This window comes from Callorhinus ursinus, unplaced genomic scaffold (assembly GCF_003265705.2).
Source record: "Callorhinus ursinus isolate GAN/ISIS: 27379988/994484 unplaced genomic scaffold, GSC_fseal_2.0 scaffold44, whole genome shotgun sequence".
Classification (NCBI taxonomy): domain Eukaryota; kingdom Metazoa; phylum Chordata; class Mammalia; order Carnivora; family Otariidae; genus Callorhinus; species Callorhinus ursinus.
Window position 1 is genome coordinate 1844467 of NW_027397106.1, and position 16782 is coordinate 1861248.

Genomic DNA, 16782 nt, shown 5'->3' on the forward strand with positions numbered 1-16782 from the left:
CTTTGTCTTCCCTCCTGGCAGAAAGCCCCAAGGAAAGCTCAGAGCCGACGGGTTCTCCAGCCCCTGTGATTCAGCACAGCTCAGCAACAGCCCCTAGCAATGGCCTCAGTGTTCGCTCGGCGGCTGAAGCTGTAGCTACCTCGGTCCTCACTCAGATGGCCAGCCAAAGGACAGAACTGAGCATGCCGATACAGTCGCATGTGATCATGACCCCACAGTCCCAGTCTGCGGGCAGATGATGCCTCCCCTGGTGGAGAGGTCCCCAGTCAGAGCTCGCCCGCCCGAGAGCCAAGAGAGATGTCATCTTACCGCCTCCCATCTGCCTTGGACATGGCAATATGGGGGGAGGGGGGAATTGTGTGTTGTGAGTAATGGACAGATGTGGGGCTTTTCAGCCACATGGTCATGTACATTGACACCTGTACTAGGAGCCTCCCAGCCCCAGAGCCACATAGATCATCCCCTACGGGGCAGTTTCTGATGTACCCACAGCCAAAGGCCTTTCCAGATGGTCCGAACAATCACCCCTGCCCGTGCATGTGTACCTGTCTCTTTTAACACTAACCCTTGCACTGCTAGGTTTTGGGTTTCTCAGTTCCCTCTCTTCCCACTAAGCCATGGCTGTTACCTTCCTGTTCCTTAGCAGCACGCCACTTCCTGCTAGGTAGGGGAGGCTAGTATTGATGGCAGGTCACCGCTGGCCCGCCCCAGCCACCCAGTGGGCTCAGGACTTTGTCTCCCATTAATGGCTTATTTTATCCCTTTACCGCCTTCCTGAAGTCTAGTTGAAACATTCACTTACGGCGAATGTAAAATTACCCTTGATGTATGAATTAGCAGTATTTTCCAGCTCTTCCATAAACTTTAGTCCTTCTCCCTACCTGCCACCAAAAAAACCCCAAAACAAACAAACAAAAAAAACAAAACAAAAAAACAAAGCAAAAAGAAAGAAACAAAACCCCAAGAATTCTAGTCCTTTGTCAGCTATTTCCAGAGCTATTTGGGTCTCTCGTTTTGTGTCTTGAGTTTTCTCAGTCTACTGGTGGGGCCCTTTCCACCTACCACTAAGCCTTGGCAAGATCATCTCGTGGCCTTATTAGCTCTTGCTTGTTGGTGAAAAGGGAAAGTGCCCTGGGTGTGACTGGCTGATCCGCCTCCTCCGCAGTCCACCCTCCTGCAGTGATCATTAGGGCAGGCAGGAACAGGAGAGTTTGACGCTCGTTCTGTCAGGTTCCTGGATTGATTCTTTATGTCTTAAAAGAGTTTACTGGCCAAAGCATACATAACTCCTTTTGGTCGTCTGTCCTCACCTGCCTCTCCCTCTTTGTTTCCCTGCCCGGGTCACTGCCTCTGTCTCTGTCCAGGTGCAGCCCTCTGGAGCTGTTGCGTAGGGCACTCTTGCACTCCCTTGCTCTTCTCCCATCTCCCAGCCTCACCCAGCTGTCTTCTTTTCCGGGCTAGGGTCTTCTGTTCACAAGTGTCCCTCACCCTAGATCTCCCTTCTCTCGTTCACCAGGCTCCTAGGCTAGCCGCTAGGTCTTTCTGCTCCTGTAGTATTTCTTCAGCTCTCCTCTGCTTTCTGCCCCCCTAGATGCAGTGTGTCCCCAGAGGCCTGGCCCCAGGACCCTGAGGCATCAGAGCCAGGGTCCTGAGTGGGTTTTCTTGAGGATAAGGAAGGATGGGAAGAGGCAGGAGAGAGGAGGCGCAGTACTGATCTCAGCAGGAGACCCCTGCTTGGTGAAGGTCTGGCCTGCCTGGGAAATTGGTGACTATTGCTCTCAGCCATTCTTACTGTGAGGAGTTAGGTTACAGGGGGAGAAATTCATCCCTCTTGTCCCTCTTTCTTCCTCATTAAGACTTCTCATCTTCCTTTGGCTCTGAACTATGCAATTTCTACCAGGGCCATAGGAAGCAATCCAAAGCCAGAGGCCTGTGGATAGGTAGGTCAGCTTTAATAGCCTGTCAGTATGAATCCCTTCCAGTTGTCCCAGAGCCACCTTCTGCCATCTGCCCAAGCCAAGAATGTCCTTTTCTCCCTCTCTCCTACCTCCATCTTAAATTTACATACAGAATAACTGCCAGCTTCCTTTCTTACTTTGTCTCCCAGAATTGGCTGTCATAGGGGGAATGAGGGAACATTCTAAGCTGCAAGATTCCCATCTTCTCAGATGATACACTGGTGAGCCAGGCAGAGGACATGTTCTATTGCGTCTGTTTTAATTTCCCCTCCTGCTTTTCAGAGCTGGTGCTGAGCAAGACACACCTGGTGAAGAGAAAGGAGAGAAAACATGATTTTCTCATCCTCTACCACCCGGGACCCAACAGGAACAGCCCCTGAGGTGACTCAGTCTAGCAAATGGCATGGCAGATGGTCAGGATGCCACTTACCACCTCCAGGGACTTCATTTGCCTTTAACAGTTCACAGCCATAACTTGTACTCAGGACTTTTCCTTTAGATGGCTGTGCCCTGGGACTTCTGCTTTAGTTGTGTTTCATTTTTTACTGTCTTTATTTCTCACCAGCAGCCTTGCCCTAAAGCTTGACTGAGTTTATGGCTCCTAAGGAGCCTTCATAAGACCCTTGACTATTTTTCTTCCCCCTTTAGTCAAGTGTTTTTCAAGTTAAGAATCATTTTGTCACTGCACACAAGCCCTGCCTTACTGCTTGGCCTTGGAGGAAGTTTGAGTCCTGTCTGTCTGTCCCTGGGTAGGATAGCTGATTTATTTAGAGGGTCTTACTTAGTTTCTCAGTCCCCATGTCTCATTCTCTTGAGTCCTTACTTCGTTTTCATCGGTAGGAAGTTATTGGGGACCTAAATGAGGGGCACTGCCAGAACCTAGGTAGTAAAGCAGTAGGAAGGGGCAGGACAGAACCTCGTAGATCGCTCTTTAGTTGGTCCGTGGCCTCACTAAGAAGGCAGAGCAGTTGCTTATCCTGAGACTGTCATAGTTATGGGGAATGTCACTTACCTTGTTACTCCTGCCAGCCCTGTGGCCACTCCCCCTGCCCTCTGCTTTCCAAACTTATCTGGACCAGAACCAAACATCGTGGAGGGTGTCACTTAGCCCTTCTTACTGACCATGGCCTTTCTAGGGGCCTAAGGGAAGATACTTTCTGAAAGGATCTGGGAGTATGGCTGCCTTGGGACTCTTCTGCATGAACACAAGACTCCGGCCTCCTGCCTCATCTGAGAGACACAGCCGGTAGATAACCAAGGCCATAGAGAAAGGTACCAGACCAGGTCTTGCGTCTTGCAGACTTTGCCCTAGTCCTTTCAAAGAAAGCTTGCTCGGAGTTGAAAAGTCTGAGAAAGCTTCCCTCACTGCTAAAGAAAGCTAGAAAAATAGGCCCTCCCTTACTCTTTCCCTGTTGGTTGTATGCCCCAAATCTGGCTTCCTTCAGCCTCCACTCCTCTCCTTGGCCCTAAGCACTAGACCATATACTCTTGGTAGTGGTAAACAAGGAGATGGCCTCACTGAATTTCTTTCACCTTGCCGCCTTCCCTGTGCCTGTTCTGTTGTTCTTGGCTCCTATCCTGATTCACTGCCCTCCGGCACCACCCATCCTGGTTGACGGGGTACTTAACTATAACCATGCCCTGTCTATAGCCTGAACCACCGAGCAGACACCAAAATATTCCTCCTGTGGTTTCTGAGGCTCCCGTGCTCCACACTGAGAGCTCCTTTAAAGGTGCTAGCCCTGAGACCGCCCTTCCCCCCGAAAGCTCCCCCTTTCTTTCATGACTTCCCATCCCCAAATCATTATTTTTCATTAATATTGTACATTGTATACACAGGAAGGAAATGTATTCTTTTTTTTTTCTTTAATTTCATAACCAGTCCGTTTAGAATCCAGTCCTCCTAGTTATATCACATATGCCTTTGTTGATATGCTCTTTCTGCTTTCTTTAGACTTTTGTTTGAAGGGGCGGAGGGAGGAACAGAACAGGCGAGGATCCTAAGGCAGAGTAGAGGATCCCCCTGCCTACTTCAGCCTCCCACAACCCTAACCATCCCTCTCATAGTATAGAACTGATTTCTCTCTGTTTGTGTTTGCACACATGCATGTACACAGACATAAATACCCACCCACCCCTGAGTGGTGGCCCGGCAGGAATTAGCATCAGCTGCTGGCCACCATTCCCACCTTCTGTTACCAGGTCTTTCGTCACTCTTTGGGGTAAAATGCTACCCCAGATTGAGAAAACGCTGGGGAGAGTAGGGCAGGTTAAGGCGGCTATGTCCTCTGTAGGTGCAGGTTTGTATTTAGCTGCTAGGGTTTATTTTATTTTTTTAATGGGGAGCTGGTAGCACAGAGCTATCTCACCACCATAGCTACTGGTGAGTGCTGTTTCAGCTGTAAGAAATGACTAGGAGCACTAGTTTCATTGGCTTTCCCTTAGGGTGGTGGGTCTCAGAATGTGGTCCAGGACCAGTATAGCACCAGCAGCACCAGCATCTGGGAGCTTGTTAGACATCACATTTGGGCCCCACCACAGACCTATTGAATCAGAAACTCGGGCTGGGCTCTAACAAGCACTCCATGTGATTCTAATGCACACTAAAGTGTGAGAACCATTTCCTTAGGGGCAAGCTGGGACATCCTTGTAGGGTGTCGGGGATATTTTAAGTACCATCCTCTGCCTGAGCACTAACACATTTTACCATTTCCTCCAGTCCCTCTCTCCACCCCCATTAAAACAACAACCACGTCATTCATCTCAAAATCTAGGTTTGTCTTCCTTCTACTTCCTCCTAAAACCTGTCCTGCCTTGGTCTGGATAGGAATTGTCGCATATTCCCTTGCAGACTGGTCACTCCACATTCTTTGTTACAGGAAGGACCGGCTGGAGCTCTAGCTGTCCTGTACACACATACACACACACACACACACACACACACACACACGCATCTACACACCCCTTTCCGGTAGGGAGATGAGCCTCCAGCCCCAACAGTTGAGGCTGCTGCCTCCTTACATAGTATCTGTTAAAAGAAAGCAGTGTGTATCTATGGTTATATCTCTGTTCATCTGTATATCTTTGACATGTAGCAACACCTCTCCATCTCATCAAGAAACTCGACGCTGGGTCTGGGTCTCCCCCAGTCCCCAGTGGTGGACTTTGACATGTGGGAGGATGTAGTGCTACAGGCTGTTTTGTTACAAAACTGTCTTGTCCCTTTCCCTGCCACCCAACTCAGCATGATCCCTGTGAGCAGGCTCTCACAATCTCCTGGGACGGGCTGAGGCAGAGGCTTCATTCTCCTCCCTTCTCCTCCCCTCTCCCGTCCCCCTTACCACCCAGCAGTTATCCCCCCAGCCATGCCTTCTCCCGCTCCCCCTCGCCCTGACATATATTGTGCCTTATTTATGCTGCAAATATAACATTAAACTATCAAGAGAACCACTGTTATGTCTAATGCTTCAGTACTCTCATCTACAAGTCCCATTGGCTGCTCTTTCTGGGAACTCGTTGGGCTTTCGTGTCTGTGCTCTTCCTCGCTCTCCCATTTCTGAGGACAGAAGGAGCAGGGATTCTTATCCCTCCTTTTTATGCAGGGAAGACACAGCCTAAAGAAGGTAGGTGGTTTATATAAATTACAGAACACGAAAGAAGGCACAGAGACCAGGGCTCATATTTGTGCACTGCCCCGGGGACAAGGGCCCTCGGCATCCTGGGAGCCTCATTGCAGAACTCGTGCGCTTTATGTGGATAGGGGATGGTAGGGTGTCTGAAGGCAAGCGGCCTCTTCTCTTTCAGTGTTCTGTCCCCTCCTTTTTCCCAACAATAAGAACAAAAACAAGCCCTACTCTCAGGAAGTTTCTGGCATGACTGGGGGAGTGCACACATAGACAACAGAGAGAAAGTGAAGCTTTCTATGATTCTGTCAGTTCTATGGATGTGGGGAAGAGCTTGTTTAGAAGCAGGTAGGAGTCACAAGAAAAACAGGTAATGGTCAGGAACTATGGCGAGGGGTAGGGCAATCTGTATCCCTAGATAATTAGCACAGGTGAGAAGAGTGAGCCAGGCTGAAGAACTTGACCACCTGACCAAGAGGTAGCAGGTACCTCTGAATTTTTCCCAGTAGGAGAGGAGTGATACGGAAGCTGTTTGCGGTTGGTGTTTGCAATAATTGACACAAGTAGGGAAACTGAGTCTCCGTAGGACAGTGGGAAAGGGAGTGGTGATCTTCACTGTGTTGTGGTCAGGAGCACATGGGGTTCCAGAGAAGGGTAAGAAAGTATTTCTTTGGTATTTGCTGAAAGCCAAATACCAAAGCCAAATACCAAACCAAGATTGAGATGTTTTGGAAGAGAGGAGACTGAAGGAAGGGTAGTTTCCCAAGTTCTAGAATAATTAACCCATTCCCACTGCAGGCCTATCTTGTTTTATTGTAACGTCACCTTATTATGCTTTGCAGATAGCGCGTTTGTGTGTGTGTGTTTTGTTTTTACAAATTGAAGGTACAAGACTTCAGTGGAGGAAGTAACTATAGTTGTGGAAATAGCAAGAGAACTAGATTTAGAAGTAGAGCCTGAAGATGTAACTGAATTGCTGCAATCTCATGATAAAACTTGAACAAATGAGTTGCTTCTTATGGATGAGCAAAGAAAGTGGTTTCTTGAGATGGAATCTATTCCTAGTGAAGATGCTGTGAAGACTAGAAATGACAAAGGATTTAGAATATTACAGGGGCACCTGGCTGGCTCAGTCAGAAGAGCATGCGACTCTTGATCTCACAGTTGTGAGTTCCAGCCCCACGTTGGGTGTAGGGATAACTTAAAAAAAAAAAAAAAGTATTACAGAAACTTAGTTGATAAAGCAGCGGCTGAGTTTGAGAAGTTTGACTCCAATTTTGAAAATTCTATGGGTTTAAAGCTGTGAAACAGTATCACACACTACAAAGAAATCATTTGTGAAAGGAAGAGCCAATCGATGTAGCCAACTTCACTGTCAATTTTACGAAATTGCCACAGCCACCCCACCCTTTAGTAACCACCAATCTGATCGCTCAGCAGTGAGCAACATCAAGGCCAGACCCTCCACCAGCAAAAAGATTATGACTTGCAGGGTGCCTGGCTGGCTCAGTCGGTAGAACATGGGACTCTTGATCTCAGAGTCCTGAGTTCAAGCCCCACGTTGGGTGTAGAGCTTACTTTTAAAAAAATTTTTTTAACAACTTGCTAAAAGCTCAGATGATAGCATTTTTTAAGTAAAATTTTATTTTACGATTTTATTTGAGAGAGCAAGCAAGAGCAGGGGGAGTGGCAGAGGGAGAGGGAGAAGCAGGCTCCCCACAGAGCAGGGAGTCCGATGTGTGGCTCGGTCCCAGAACCCTGGGATCCCAACCTGAGCCGAAGGCAGACACTTAACTGAGCCACCCAGGCACCCCTAAGCAATATTTTTAAATTAAGGTATGCACATTATTGTGTGTTTATTTTCAGATATAATGCTATTGCACACTTACTAGGTTACAGTATAATGTAAACATAACTTTTATATGCGCTAGGAAACAAATTTTATTTGACTCTCCTTATTGTGTTACTTGCTTTATTGTGGTAGTCTGGAACTGAACCAGCAATATCTCCGAGGTGTGCCTATACCTACCAAAGGAGAGAGCGGTCCCCTCCCTCCTGGACATAGGAAGTTAGCTAGACCAGACCCTTGCTGAATTGAGCCTCAGCTCAGGTCCACTTGTAATTGATGATCAGAGATACCAGGAGAGTCAGGGTGGCAAACATTTATTAGCTGCTCTGTGCTAGATGGAACACTAAATGCTTTGTATTCATTAGGTCATTTACTGTTCTTAGCAACCTCTTGATAAACAGGAATAGTTGCCTCATTTAAGATGAGCTGAGGTTTAAGTTAAGACATTTGCTCAAGGCACATGGTGGCGTGCAGGAGCTGGGATGAAAACAGCTCTGAGCCCAGAGCCACTCTGTGCAATCTAGAGGCCCACACCCCTTCACAACCCTGCTCCTCTGGACTTCTGTCAGGGGAGAACAGAGAAGTGGTACAGGATCCATCTCCCACAGAAAAACCCATCTGCCCATGGACTTGGATCGTCCCTTTTAAGCAGCAGTGAAATTCCAAGATGTAGTGATGAGGAGCGTCAGGTTCTGTGCTCGGGACCAGCTGGGGGACAAAGCATACAGAAGGGTTCACCCTAGCTTAGGCCGGATTAGTATCTAAAACATCCAGATGGAAACCCGCTCTAACCTACCTATCCAAAGTTATAAATTGGTTTCTAGATGTCTTGCTTTAAAGGGAGCAGTGATCCCCTTAACAAGAGAAGACTAGAGTGGAAGAGGGACATCTGTCTTCAAATACATGAAAGGCTTGCACACATGAAAGATGTGCAGTGTTCCGTGACTTGATGGGGCAAACTGAATCCCATGGTGGAGGCCACAGGAGATGGAAGACAGCTTGGTGCCCGGATAAATCTGCCCCATCACTGTCTCAGCAGATGGAAAGTTCGCTGGGGCTCATGTGTGCAAGGATCAGCACTGCTAATGTTTTGAGGACGCTTGCTCTGTGCCAGATCCTGTGCTGAGCGGATTACAAAAAGTATCTCAAATAATGCTTTACCCTAGAAAGTAGTTCCTTTTAATGTTGCCATGTTTTAGGTGAAGAAACTGCAGTTTAGAGAGCTTGCTTGCCCAAGACTGATCCACAGGCTCTTGACGCCATGGCACCTCTCCAGCATAGGCTAGAGAACCACACTGGGGGCGGGGGGGGGGGCAGTGATGGCTGAGGAAGGGACTCTAGGATCAGAAGGAAAACCTTCTCTCTTGAGGGAAAATGATTTTTTCCTAAAAAGGCAAGATTCTTGTTGCCTGCCCTAACTGGTCAGAACCAGGCAGAGGCTGGGGTGACTAGAAGGAGGTGGATGAAACCAGATACCAACCCCAGGATCCTGCCCCTGCCTTTTGGGGACCCCTTAGAGTCAGGGCGTTAAGAACCTCCATCTACCGTCACCCTTCAAAGAGCAGAGAAAGGAAATGGCCGGCTTTGACAGTGCGGCGCTGTGGCCACAGGGTGGCAGCAGTGCTTCAGCCGCAGAGGCTGGCTCCAGAAGCCCGGGTGAGGCAGATCCTGAGCAGGGCTCTCCCGTGAACATGGGGTTTGTCTACAAAGATTGGAAGCGATCCCCACTTTCTGTGAGCTCTGAAACCTTTTAGTCTCCTTCTATATCCCACTTTTCTATCCACAGGCAAATCCCAGAGGAGTGATTCCATTTTTAACCCAAGGCAGACATCAGCAAGGGTGTGAATGGTCTGAATGACCCTGACTGCAGCCAGTCACGAGAGGGACCAGGCTGGGTCATCCCGGCTCGCTGTAACCCTGTGGCTCTTCCTGCCTTCCCTCTGTTCCAAGACATAGTGCCTAGACCTCCTTGACAGGACTTCCTCTATGCTTTTATTCTCCAAGTTAGGAAAGAGAGGTGATCAATTGGAGCTCTCCAACCTGTTGAAGAATTGGGGGTTCTTGAAGGCCCCCAGGGCCTGGCTCTGACAAAGCGTCTGCAATTAAAGATACTTCTTGAGCTCTGGAGACAGGATTTATGCATCTAATAAAGTCTGTAACTCCAGGCTTAGGGGCTGGAGGCTGGAGGCTGGGAGCAGGAAGTCCCAGGAGTACCATGGGAGGGGATCCCAGGTGGCTCCTAATGGAGCGGTGCCTTTCCATCGCCTGCTCCAGATTCCCCCTCAGGCTGCTGCGGGGTGGGGGGACTGGGCCACAACAGAGATAAGAGGCGCGTATGGCTGCGGGAAGGCGGACGGCAGCATGGAGTCCAGGCGAGCCGCAGTGCTGCTGCTGGTGCTGCTGCGAACACACTGGGGCTGTGCCGGGGGACCAGCGCACGGAGGCGAAGGAGACCAGGTCTTCGCGGTAAGTTACCACCCCATCCCCGTGTCACCATTTCTCTTTGTTTTTATTTTTTAAAAGATTTTATTTAGAGAGCAGTGGGAGGAGGGGCAGAGGGCAGGGAGAGAATCTCCAGCAGGCTCCACGCCGGGTGCAGAGCCCGACGTGGGGCTCGATCCCACAACCCTGAGATCATGACCTGAGCCGAAATCAAGAGTCAGCCGCTTACCCGACTGCGCCAACCAGGCGCTCCCCCACCCCCCCACGTCACCATTTTTCTATCTCGGCTTGAGACTTGTGCTCTCAGTTCAAATACTCTGGCTGCCAGGATCTTCAGTGGGTCCTCACATCCGAGGAAGTGGCTCCTCAGCCTCCTACAACTGGCCTCTGAAAGTCACTCCTTTTCCCTTGTGAACTAAATGTCCAAGGCCTTTGCCCATCTTCCCTCCCCACTGCCCCTGAACCACAGGAGGAAGATAGCAGACCCCATCCACTGCAGGAGGCCCAGATTCCTCTGTCACTCTTGCGCTCCCTACTCCAGGCCATGCAGAGACCCAGCCGGAGCCCAGCCTTTCTGTTTCAGCCCCAGAGGTGAGTCTAAGAGGGCCATGGGCAAGGCAGGAGCCAAAGGGGAGGGTGGGGGCTTGAGAAGGGAGGTGCCAAAAGGACCTACAGTTGAAGATAGATCTCTCCCAAGGTTTGGCAGAACCTACCGGGGCTCCTGGAGCAGCAAAGAGCTGAGTCCCCGAGCTGGGGAGGGGTTCAGCTCCCCCTTCTGGAGCCTGGCTGCCCCTCAACGCTTTGGGAAGAAGTGACACGTCATCCCTTGATATGTTTGCATGCGAGGCTCACAACTAAAAGTGCCATGCCTCTCCTGGCCACCCCCCGCCCCCAATAAAGCTGTCTGGCTTCTGAATCCACGCGTCTGTCTGTCTGAGACTTGAAAGGGCGGGAGAGAGCCCCAGGGCAAGAGCCACAACCCCTCCGTCTCCGCCAAACCAAGCTCTGCAGGGACTCAGGTGATGGGATTCCTGGAGCTCACTGCACCCAGCCTCCCGCCACCAGATAAGGCAAGCTTGGGGCCATGTGGGGAACAAGGTGGGGAGGCACAACAGGGGAGGTGACCTGGTGCTAACCCCCCCTGCCATCAGCACTAGGCAAGGGAACAGAAAGAGCAAGGTTTCAGAATGCAAGAGGCAGCGCATTTATTCTGGGCTCTAAGGGAGAGCCCCCTGGTTTCATTCCCACTCATCACCACCAGTGCCATGAGGACAGATCTTGGGCCAGCCAAAGCCCCGTGGTCCCTGGCTCCTGGGCCAGTGTCCTCCTCAGCCTGCAGGCAGGCAGTCTGTGTCAGAGGTAGAGATGGCACCTCCAGGGGTACCAGAGCTGAACAGACTCACGGGCTGGGGGAAGAAGAGCAGGGAGCAAGGACGTGTGTCCGTGAGTCCAGCTGGGGCTTTACTTGCTGCCCGCCATGATCTTGAGGTACTGCAGGGCACGGCGAGCAGCCTCACCACGGGCTGCCTCCCTGGTCGTTGCAGAGCCATGACACACGGTCGCCGGCTGTGTGGACAGCTCCACCAGGCACTGGCAGAGCCCGCTCAGGCTCAGTTCCTCTGGAGACCAAAAGAGGACAGAGGCAGGGTTGGGCAAGAAGGCAGCACCAGGACGGGCGCATCCACATCATCATCGTGCCCTCCCCAACCCCCTTCAGGCCCATCTGTACTTGCTCTGGCTCAGTCCCCACCATCCCCTGGCCTCCCAACTAGCCATACCAATATCCAGGTAGCTGACATGGAAGGCCTGTTCCTCAGAGAGCTCACTAAGAACACTGCAGCAGGCAGGGCCCAGAGCACCTAAGGCGCCCAAGGAGCAGCTGCGGAGGGACAGGATCTTCTCTCCCACTGAATTTCGCAGAGAATCCCAGGTGCAGCCTGGGCCCCGGTTCCGAAGTCCATCCAGGCGGGAGCCCACACCCTGACAAGATGGGGACAATGAGAAAGATGCAGCCGTGAGCCAAGACCCAGGCCTTTAACAGACATTCAAGGCCAAGGAGAGAAAAGCCCACAGAATGAATGCTTCGTCCAGCTCGCCTTCCCCTAGTTGGCCCCCTCTAACCACTAGAGTCTGGACCAGGTGTCCAGGCAGCCTTCCTCATTCCAGCAACAGCAGGCCCCACGGCCCCTGCCCCGGACAAGCTCCCCACAGCACTCACCCGGCAGGCCAAAGCTGAGGCTGACAGGGGGCCCAAGGAACTCTGGGTCTGGTAGGAAAATGGGCAGGAGCTGGCCTGGGATCTGGAGAGGCTCACTCCCGAGTGACAGGCCCAAGTCCCCAGTGCCCTGCCTGGCATGGAGGATGGACCACAGGGCCTGGCCCACACAAGCCACTCACAATGGAGAAGTGGTCGTCATCGGGCTCTGCCTCATTCCCATCCCGGGCATCCAGAGGCACCGTGTGCACCCGAAGCAGCATTTTGGCGGCTGCGTTACGCTTTGCCAGCTTTTTGGAAGTGCCGCTGCCTGCGTGTGGGGAGAGGGTTGCTGGATTATGATTCCCAACAGGCCCAGTGCTTTCCACCCAGCTCAAACTTGGGTTGAGGGTCCCCCATGGAATGTCAGTTGGAAAGAGGAACTCAGGACCTGCCATGCAGCTAAGAACCTGGTCAGCCAGTGAGGGTGGGGGGAGGCCAGCACAAGGAAGGAGCTAGGAGGAAGGAGCCAAGCTGGGGGTCTCAGCCCGGAGAGTGGGGCCGTAGCAGAGAGAGGCTAGGAGCTGCCTGTGGCCAGGGCTGGAGTAGCTGCAAGAACTCCCCTTGGCCCAGTTACCAATCTCAATGAAACGCTCCACTCGGCAGGTCATGGTAAACTCTTTGCGGTGGGCTGGCCCAGACTCTTGGGTCACCGTGTACTCAGGCAACCGCCAGCCTTTCTGCACCACCAGCTCCTTGGGAGGGAGAAACAAGGGTGCACAAGGCAGAGTGAGAAACGACTCCTCACATCCTCTCCCTCCTACCCTGGGAGCCTCAGATTCCAGGTTAGAGGAGGAATGAAGGGGGCTGGGAAAAGCCCTCAGAACAGGATAAGAGCCCCACATAACCGTCCCTCACAGCCCCAGGTTCAAGGGAAGACAGGCATGCACAGGAAATGAGGATGGGGGCACACCTGCAGAGCGCCAACAGGATTGCACTCAGACTGCTGAGGGGAGACGGGGGGCTGCACCTCCATGGGGGGGCTCCTGAAGGAACAAGCGTCCAGGGCCAAAGCTGATGGGGCTGTCCCTTTTGTGGCTGCCCATGAGTCCTAAGCCCTGCTCTGATGTCCCCACTACCATCTCCCTAGTCCCTGCCAAGCAGGGAACTGTCTATCCAAACATCCAGGTTGCTTCCTCCCTTTCCCACCCAAGTGAGGTCTCTTCTAGGGCCCAGACCCACTGAGATTTTCTGGAAACACCGGATCATCACCTTGCCAGGACAGTGGGAGAGGAACTGTATATCCAGTCCCTAGAAGCACCTGATGGGAGGCACACACAGGACGATCATGTGACCAACTCAGAAGAAAACGGGGCCTGCAAGACCCTTAAACATGGTCAAACATCATCCCTGTGGCTATTTAAGAATCATAAATTACCTCCTGTCCCAAGAGCTTACCAATTGGTGCAAATTCTTCAAATTCTGGTCCCCAACTATTCCATCCTCTGTTTACTCTCAGACTTCCTCCTGGCCTGACCAGCCTGGGTCCAAGGGCTGGGGGGCCAGGAGCCAGGACCCCCTCCTCCCTCCTTCAGGCAGGCAGGAAATACAAGATACCTGGTTGGAACAGCAGATGGACCCGGAGTGGCAGCCGCTGCAGTAGTAAAAACTGGAATGTCCTCAGGCAGCGAAGAGTCTAGGGGAGAAAAAGAACTTCCCGAGGGGAAGGGGGCCTTTGATTCACACCCATGTTGGGGGTGGGGGGAGTAGAGGGTAGGGACCCAGGTCCTCCTGACCTGCCCGCTCCCTAAGAAAACTCCTTCCCACTGGAGCCAAAGACTCAGGGAAGCTTAACCACCAGCTTTTCCTCCTCGGAGCCTTTGCTGCCAAACACTGGATCAAGAAGACTGAGAAAAGGGGAAGAAGGGTCTCTTCCTACCCAAGAAACATGGAGGCAACAAATTCCAATGTGAGTGTGGAAGAGGGAAGGACAACCTGCTAGGAGAGAGGAGGCATGTCGGGGTGCAACCCCTCTAGCCTCAGCCTCCACCCCTTTCCCTCCCTAGCCTGGGCCCAAACCACAGCCACAGCCCCTTGACAGTCCCCCCCAAAGGATCCTTCACAGCAGCAGGGGCCCTGGCAGCATCCTGCTCTGTCCAGAGGAAACTCTCAGGAAGGGGCCAGGTCAAGGTGGCTAAGTGTCACCAGGCCAGGCCTCCTGGGCAGAGGAGGTGGCACAGGGGCCTGGGTTCCTGGCAGGGCCTCTAGGAAGCCTCGGCTGTTCCTCCCTCACCTGCTGTCCTCCAGGGCCGGTTCCAGCATGCTCCCCCCTTTGAGGTGTTTGAGGGCCACCTCAGCTGCCTTGTGCTTGGCTGCCTTCTTGCTGGGGCCCTGACCTGAGAGAGGGGCGTGGGCAATACTGGAGGTCACTGGGAGGACAGAAGAAAAACCAGCATCCCACAGCTTCTCTCCTCATAGCTGGAGGGAGTCAACCAAGCCCCTCTCACCAATTGCCCCTGCCCAAGACTGGAAGCGTTACACTAATTATTGGAAGGGGGGGCTTTTATCTTCCCCAGAGCTCCCCAAATCAAGCCATGCCAGGCAGAACTGCCCCTGAGCTCAGACATCTTGGGTGGAGATTCTTTCTCTGCCTTACTTTCCTCTGGGAAGCACTTTCTTTTCTCTCAATAAATAAGAGATGGCTGGGAAAGGGAGAAAGAGGGTAGGCTCTAGAGTCAAGGCCTGGCTCTGCCACTCCCCCTAGGCACGTGACCTTACACCACTCACTGAATCCCTCTGAGCCTCAGTTCCCTCATATTCAACATGAGGATACTACCATCTACGTCACTGGATTAGACTGTAGTTTAAGGTTAACTAGGAATTTGATCAAGCACCTGGAACAGAGCCCAGTGCAGCGGGCACTGACTCCCCCAACTACTTCACTGAGAATTCGGTTTATCTCTTCTTTCTCCTCCAGGATGATGACAATCTGCCAGATCACTGTGGCAGTCCTGCTTGCTCCTCTAACTCTCCCAAGTCCTACCCACCTCCTCAAAGTCCCGTTTTCCCAAACCAGTCAGTGGCTTTTCCCCGGAAATCTCTCCTTCCCTCACTGGCCTTGGAGAAAAGGACTGGGAAGAGACTCCAAGAAACAAAGCCAATAGGGCCCTGTGAATGCACACCCCAGCCAGGCTGCCCAAGCCTTCCTCACCAGTGCAGCTGGTGTCGCCAACGGTGACCCGGAAGGTGAAATTAGGCTGGTGGGCTTGGCCCTCGGCTTTGAGAAGGTCGTACACGGGCGTCTTCCCTATTCTGGTCCCATACTCCTGCAGAAGGCTGATCGGGGTCTTGCCCGGGTTGGCCGCCAGCATTTGCTCTATACTGGGGGAGGCGGGGGGCATAGACCCTTATCACACCTCCAATTCTGCACCCACCTGGCCAAGCACTGTCATATCAGACCCAGGCACACTATGGGGGACATAGGGTCCAGGGGACCCCGGACAGTACAGCAAACATTGGCTGGATTCAATGTGGAGTACAGATTCAGGCTGGGAAAGCAGGGTCCACTGCCCCCAGAACAAGCGGGGGGCACTTGTTCCTGTCTCAGTTAAGAAGGAGGACCCTGTACCCCAGTGCAGTTAGGAAGTGCATGTCCCCTGGCACAGTACAGGTCAGGGACCCGGTACCCACCAAATGCACTGAATGTCGAGAGCATAAAGCCCAGTGCCCCAAGTGCAGTCTGGGAACCGGGCCAACCCCAAACTATTTAGAGCAGGAGGCAGTGGCCACTACCGGGATGCATGCCGGGAACCACGGCCCCCTACCCCAGTGCTTGCCGGGAACAACCCTCAGGCCAGGTGCATGCTGGGGCCGCGCCGCTACCTCCTCAGCACCGCGCCACGCTTTTCGCCCGGCAGGGATCGGTACGAAGCGGCTCACCTGGGCAGCCCGCAGCCCGTGGTAGTGCCGGAGCCCTGCTCCTCTTCACTCATTCCCACCTCCGTCCCCGCGGGCGCCACCGTGACTACAGCCTCTACGCGCCCCAATACACCACCGACGAGCTAGGGCCGGGGCCAAGCCCCGAGTCGCGGCCGGTCGGGCCCGCCGCGGGGCATACTGGGACATGGAGTCCCCCGCCCACCCGACTCCATGAGTCTCCATCGGGAGGGGAGCTATCCGCCCCACAACCCTCCGCGTGGTTTGCTCTGGCATGCAGCACCGCCTTCAGGGAGGAGCAGAGCCCTCCTCCACTGTCGCTTCCGGAACTGAGGGCGGTTTGGGGGGGTGGGGGGGGTTAATAGCGTCCCGCCTCCTTTTTTTGCGTCGCGGCTCCCCGGAGCGGGCATGCGTAGTAGCAGAGTGGAAGCGGCTGGGGGCGGGGCGGTAAGGGCTTATTCGAGCACCTGGTCCTTTGACTCGCGAGAAAACTACAGAACCCAGGAGCTCGCGCGTCATCTTTGTCGCAGCTGGAGGGGCAGGGTCAGGCATGCACGAAAAGCTTTGCAGTATAATTGGTTATTTCCGATTGCGCTTACTTGCTGTCGGCAGATAGCGATTGGTTACTTTACCAAGAGGGGCAGGGACAAGGAAAGAGCCAGCCCCCCTTTGGCTCCGCCTCTTTATTGAGGAAATGTTGTGATTGGTCCAGGGGCGAGGCGGCTGTCGGATCCTGGCTCTTTGCAGGCTGGGAGGGTGGGCCTTACCTGGACGCGGGAG

The 16782-nt window shown here is 52.9% G+C and overlaps 3 protein-coding genes across 8 annotated transcripts in view; 2 read left to right on the top strand and 1 right to left on the bottom strand.

Moving 5' to 3' along the window:
• LOC112832313 (cyclic AMP-dependent transcription factor ATF-7) overlaps positions 1 to 5409 on the top strand; it is an 86360-nt gene extending 80951 nt beyond the window's left edge. For all 4 annotated transcript variants that reach the window (XM_025882937.2, XM_073881931.1, XM_025882938.2 and 1 more), the window contains one exon: positions 22 to 5409. In XM_025882937.2, the coding sequence (XP_025738722.1) occupies positions 22 to 239 (218 nt within the window). In that variant the 3' untranslated portion in view covers positions 240 to 5409. The remainder of the gene's footprint in view (positions 1 to 21) is intronic.
• Positions 5410 to 6574: 1165 nt separating this feature from the next.
• Positions 6575 to 10792, top strand: NPFF (neuropeptide FF-amide peptide precursor). Its single transcript, XM_025883526.2, has 3 exons — positions 6575 to 9896; positions 10342 to 10463; positions 10570 to 10792. The coding sequence occupies exons 1-3, from the start codon at positions 9792 to 9794 to the stop codon at positions 10685 to 10687; spliced, it is 345 nt and encodes a 114-aa protein (XP_025739311.1). The 5' UTR covers positions 6575 to 9791; the 3' UTR covers positions 10688 to 10792.
• Positions 10793 to 11052: 260 nt separating this feature from the next.
• On the bottom strand, positions 11053 to 16247 carry TARBP2 (TARBP2 subunit of RISC loading complex). Of its 3 annotated transcripts, XM_025883506.2 has the most exons (10): positions 16006 to 16245; positions 15278 to 15447; positions 14360 to 14462; positions 13684 to 13779; positions 13040 to 13112; positions 12704 to 12821; positions 12270 to 12397; positions 12091 to 12138; positions 11651 to 11852; positions 11053 to 11491 (listed from the first exon to the last, which is right to left on the bottom strand). In XM_025883506.2, the coding sequence occupies exons 1-10, from the start codon at positions 16056 to 16058 to the stop codon at positions 11334 to 11336; spliced, it is 1149 nt and encodes a 382-aa protein (XP_025739291.1). In that variant the 5' UTR covers positions 16059 to 16245; the 3' UTR covers positions 11053 to 11333. The 3 variants fall into 3 exon arrangements, with proteins under 3 accessions (XP_025739291.1, XP_073738033.1, XP_025739292.1); XM_073881932.1 differs by lacking the exon at positions 14360 to 14462 and having other exon boundaries at positions 13684 to 13762; positions 16006 to 16247; XM_025883507.2 differs by lacking the exon at positions 12091 to 12138 and having other exon boundaries at positions 16006 to 16239.
• Positions 16248 to 16782: the final 535 nt, after the last annotated feature.

Bases quoted from the DNA above. Each gene is read 5' to 3' on its own strand.
- NPFF (XM_025883526.2), top strand. From the start codon at position 9,792: ATGGAGTCCAGGCGAGCCGCAGTGCTGCTGCTGGTGCTGCTGCGAACA. The intron at 9,897-10,341 runs GTAAGTTACCAC...CCTGAACCACAG, and splicing joins AAGGAGACCAGGTCTTCGCG to GAGGAAGATAGCAGACCCCA. The intron at 10,464-10,569 runs GTGAGTCTAAGA...ATCTCTCCCAAG, and splicing joins TTTCTGTTTCAGCCCCAGAG to GTTTGGCAGAACCTACCGGG.
- TARBP2 (XM_025883506.2), bottom strand. From the start codon at position 16,058: ATGAGTGAAGAGGAGCAGGGCTCCGGCACTACCACGGGCTGCGGGCTG. The intron at 12,398-12,703 runs GTAACTGGGCCA...CCCCACACGCAG, and splicing joins GGAGCGTTTCATTGAGATTG to GCAGCGGCACTTCCAAAAAG. The intron at 11,492-11,650 runs GTATGGCTAGTT...TTTGGTCTCCAG, and splicing joins TGTCAGCTACCTGGATATTG to AGGAACTGAGCCTGAGCGGG.